At 46.9% G+C, this 4943-nt stretch overlaps 1 protein-coding gene across 1 annotated transcript; it reads left to right on the top strand.

The window, feature by feature from the left end:
- The first annotated feature begins 2059 nt into the window (after nucleotides 1-2059).
- Nucleotides 2060-4703, top strand: LOC137400425 (uncharacterized). The gene is made up of 5 exons (XM_068086754.1): nucleotides 2060-2176; nucleotides 3222-3377; nucleotides 3532-3656; nucleotides 3778-4012; nucleotides 4209-4703. The coding sequence occupies exons 1-5, from the start codon at nucleotides 2060-2062 to the stop codon at nucleotides 4701-4703; spliced, it is 1128 nt and encodes a 375-aa protein (XP_067942855.1).
- Nucleotides 4704-4943: the final 240 nt, after the last annotated feature.

Here is a 4943-nt window from a genome sequence, read left to right as displayed (position 1 = left end):
AGGCGAGGTAGTAGCAGGAGGTCAGGAGGTAGCCGAGATAATATATATGAGCGATATGGTAGCAGGGACAGTAGTAGGGAGAAGTACAGGGGCCGAGAAAGCCCCCGCGAGATTAGAGACAAATTTGGCATGTACAAGGACAACAGTATGGATAGGTTTGAGGGGGAGAAGTATAAGGAGAGGCGCGCGACGAGCCAGTATGAAGGGTGCCAAGATAGTAGTAAGGGCAGAAGTGTTAGGTCCTCTGGTCCTAGGGATAAGTATGAGGATGACAGTTGACTAAAAAGGAAAATTGTACAGGTTCTAAATGTCAATATGAAGAACGTTGAATTTACATTTGATACTGGGGCAGAGGTGTCGACTGTAACCGAGGGGGCGGCTGAAAGGCTGAACCTACGGCTAGAGGAGCCATCTACTGTTTTGGCGGGAATAGATGGTCGTAAGCTAAGAGTAGTCGGTAAAACAGGTGTTCAATGGGAAAGTAAATATAGATTTATGGAGACAGAGGTATACATGATGAAGGGATCTAGGACAAACATGTTGGGTATAACCAAATTGAGGCAGCTGAAATTGTTGGCTGTGGTCAACGCGGTGAGCAACAGCGAGATTGACCCAGTAAAGGAGTTTGGGGAAGTTTTTAAACGCCAAGGCACTATGCCAGGTATCTTTAAGATAAAGTTGAAGGAAGGTATAGAGCCAGTGAGGCTGTACTCGCCTCGACCTATAGCAGCAGGTTAAGGAGAGCAGGCTAAGCAGGAGTTAGATAACATGTTGGAAAATAAAGTGATTGAGCAGGTTGAAGAACCTACTGAGTGGTGCTCAGGGCTAACTATAGCGCCTAAGGCTGAGGGGAAGATAAGGATGTGTGTTGATTTAACTGGACTGAACAGATCTGTCAAGCGAGAGGTTTACCCTTTGCCTAAGATTTCCGATCTGCTCAGTGAATTGTCTAAGGGAATGATGTTTTCGAAGTTAGATGCGAATTCAGGGTTTTGGCAAGGAGGGATCAAAGTCATTGACGACCTTTATCACCCCTTGGGGTAGATATAGGTTCAATCGGATGCCGTTTGGTATCTCCTCAGCTCCTGAGTTTTTTCAGAGAGCAATGGAAAAAGTTATTGGGAGCATGAAGGGAGTAGTATGCTTAATGGACGATGTCCTAGTATATGGAAGGGATGCAGATGAACATTGGTCAAGTTTGAGGGAGGTGCTAGGAAAAATCAGGCATTCAGGCATGACATTAAGGAAGGATAAGTGCGAGTTTGGAAAAAGTGAAATTAAGTTTCTGGGCCATTTGGTTAGTGCGGCTGGCATTAAGCCAGACCCATGTAAAGTAAAGGCAGTTCTAGGCTTGAAGTCGCCGGTTATTAAAACTGAGGCTAGGAGGTTTACAGGGATGGTAAATTATTTGAGCAAGTTCAGTAGCCAGTTGGCAGAGTTGTGCACGCCTATATATAAGGTGTCAGGGAGTAGATCACAGTGGTATTGGGGTCCCGATCTGGAACAGGCTTTCGAGAAGGTTAAGATAGCTTTGTCTAAAGCACCTGTTTTGCGTGCCTTTGATTTGAGTAGGAGGCATTGGGTGTCTGCAGATGCCAGTAGAAACGCAGTAGGGGCAGTATTGCTACAATTGACAAAAGGTAATGTGTGGTAGCCAGTGGAATATGCGTCAAGAAAAATGTCTGAGGCAGAGGAAAGGTATGCAACGATAGAGAAGAAGGCATTGGCAATTACACGGGCATGTGAGAAGTTTGACTACTATCTAGTAGGCAGAAAGTTTGAGGTTGAGACTGACCATAAGCCACTTATTTCACTGTTAGGTGAGAAGGACTTGTCCGCCTTACCAGTCAGTGTTCAGAGGTTTAAAGTAAGGTTAATGAGGTACGACTACACAATATTTTATACACCCGGGGAGCAAATGTATTTGGCCGACTCTTTGAGCCGACCTAATGGCAAGTTGGACAGCAAAAATGAAATGGGTAGGAGTGAGGATGTAAATACTGCTGTAGTTAGCAGCGTGACTACCGACAATTTTACGGACAGTTTAACGATATAATTAATGTCGGAAATGTTGAAAGATGATGAGGCTGCTGAATGTTTGAAATTTGTTACGGAAGGTTGGCCGAAAGGCGGCAAAAGGTTGGGCAGTGAGCTTCTAAAGCTTTATAGTGCAAAGGTATGACTTACTGTACGGGACAGTTTATTTTTCTTTAGAGACAGGGTATACATACCTAGGTCTATGAGAAAGTTGTATTTAGAGAAGTGTCATGTTGGGCACCAGGGAATAGATAAATGTCGTCGGAGAGCTAGGTGCCACTTCTTGTGGCTAGGAGTTAGCGTAGATATCTATGAGTTCATAGGGCAATGTGATACCTGTGTCATCTATGGGACAGTCAAGCACCAACCCATGGTCGAATATGAGTTGCCAACAAAGCCTTGGGAAGTACTCAGTAGTGATGTGTTTGTATTAGATGGCAAGTTATATTTGTTGATAGTTGATTACTATTTCAGGTGAATTGAAGCACTGCACATCAACGCTCAAACATCTAGGAAGGTAATAGCGATTGTGAAGAAAGTGTTTGCTAGATTTGGTGTTCCTAGCATTCTGCGGTCAGATAACGGGCCTTGTTATGATAGTCAAGAGTTTAGAAAGTTTGCCGATTTGTACGGTATCAGGGTAATTACTAGTAGCCCTCGATATCCGCAGAGTAATGGTTTGGCAGAAAGTGCAGTTAAAACAGTGAAAAGTTTTTTGAAAAAAGAGCGGGATATGGATATGGCATTGTTAGTGTATAGAACAACCCCTTTGTCAACTGGGTACTCACCCTGGGAACTAATGTTTGGCAGAGCGGTTAAATTAAATTTGGGTGTGAGCAGTGAAGGAGAAGTAAATTATGGAGGAGTTCGAAAGTAGAGAAATGGAAAGGAAGTTGAAATTGAAAAGTAGTTGGGATATCCAGCATGAGGTATCAAAATTGCCGGAATTAGAGCCAGGATAGGTCGTCTACGTGAAAGCGCCTACTGACACAGGAACAGCAGGTACGGTGGTAAGAAGGGACAGTACACCAGAGAGTTATTGAATACGGGTTGGTTCGGGTGAGATCAGGAAAAATAGGAAACATATTTTTCCTCTTAATAACAATCTCTCCTGGGGTTCCTCTAACGATACTAACACCGGTAGTCAGTGTGCTAACTATAACATCCCTAATGATTTATGTGAGTGGTTTGAGGATAGTGAGGAAAGTGAAACACAGTACCGGGTAGACAAGCAGACTAGGCCTGGTGGAGGCGGGGAGAGAATAGGTGGTTTAAATGATGAATCGGAGGAACCACCCGGCGCCACGGTTGGAAGTGGCCTAGCCAGTGGGGATCCCAATGTGAGTAGACGAGATACCCAAACCTCGCAGGGTACTAGAAAAGGGGCAATAGCCAAAAGCACAGTTACAAGGAGTGGTCGGTTCAGTAAACCCCGGCTAGATAAAGATAGTTTTTGCTAATAACAGTTGTTAAAAGATGGTTGTCATGTTACAGATTGCTGTAAAGAAAATTTCATCAAAACTACAATCTCAATGGAAAGCAGTTCAGGTGGCGATGCCAGCAGTGACGGATGACCGGGGAAGAGCAGCAAAGAGAGAGAGGGGGAGAGGAAGGACGGAGTGAGGCTAAGAAGCTACCTGTGGTATATGGCAGTAGTGGTAAGATTCGGTGCATGATCTTTAGAGTTAAGCGAGATCACTTGGCTGTGAATTGCCCTGGTAATGCTTGCATGAGGTGCAGGAGAAGTGGACACTGGCAGAAGGACTGCAAGGTACCCATCTGCCAGTGGTGTGGCGAGACCGGGCACGCGGTTAGTGGATGCCCATGCCGAGGTACAGGTGGTCCAGTGAGCACGGAGGCAGGGAAAAGGAAGGGCAGTGAGGAAGTACCAGCGCCTCAGAGGAAGGTGAGGAGTTATGCTGAGGTGAGTGGCGGTGCTAGGCAAGCTGCTGCACCAGTACCCATTATGGGGAAGGTGAGCTCTTTTTAGCAGACATGACCAGTGACGGAATGATGGACATGGAAGGTCGCCGGAAGAGGATAGCTAGTATTGAGTGAGAGGAGGCGGAGGTACGTAGGAAGTTCGAGACAGAGTTGGTCAGACTGGCTAGCGTTGATCAGCGGTCAGTGAGTTTGAGAATGCAGAGGCATTCAGGGTGGCCATTGAGCAGTTGTCCGAAGTTCAGAGGAGGATTGCGGGTAGTAGGCTTGCACCGAAGGAGGGTCAGGCCGAGGTAAACAGGTCTGGGCCTATACCAATTCCCAGCTCTGTGGCGCCACCCCCTGAGCTACCGATTATGGCCCAGGGGGAAAATTCCCACAGGATGCCTGTTAGGCCCGTCTCCACTTTGGAGAGCGTGGTCAAGACAGAAGGGGCGGAATCTGAGGTTGAGGAGTCGTTACTGGCCCAACTACCAATTTCCGAGCCAGTTGAGAGTAGTGGTGGTATTGGTGGAGGCAGTGTTGTTGGTGACAGAGGTCACGGTGGTGGTGACAGAGGTCACGGTGGTGGTGACGGAGGTCACGGTGGGGGTGACAGAGGTCACGGTGGTGGTGACGGAAGTGGAGGAGATCAGGCAAGTAGTGCGGCCGAGTACGACAGCAGCCCCGGGTTGCTCGAGAGCGATGGTACACAGGATGTGTTGATGGACGAAGACCTGGGTTAAAGCTTAAGGTAAACTTCACCAGCAAGGTGAGTCGCTGAATGAGTTCCAATGTATTTCTGGAAGGTCAGTGGCCCATACAAAAAAAGAAAAGAAAAAGGGCATGTTGTATAATCGAGCTGTTGGGCTGCGGGCTACGCTAATGCCCGAGGTCATGGTAGTTACAGGTAGCTACGAGAGGTTACGGGAAGGTACGAGAGGTTACGGGAAGGTACGAGAAGTCAAGAGGAGTATATAGGCGGT

The sequence above is a fragment of the Watersipora subatra genome, chromosome 7 (genome assembly GCF_963576615.1).
Source record: "Watersipora subatra chromosome 7, tzWatSuba1.1, whole genome shotgun sequence".
NCBI classification, from domain to species: domain Eukaryota; kingdom Metazoa; phylum Bryozoa; class Gymnolaemata; order Cheilostomatida; family Watersiporidae; genus Watersipora; species Watersipora subatra.
This window is presented reverse-complemented; position numbering and strand designations above follow the sequence as displayed.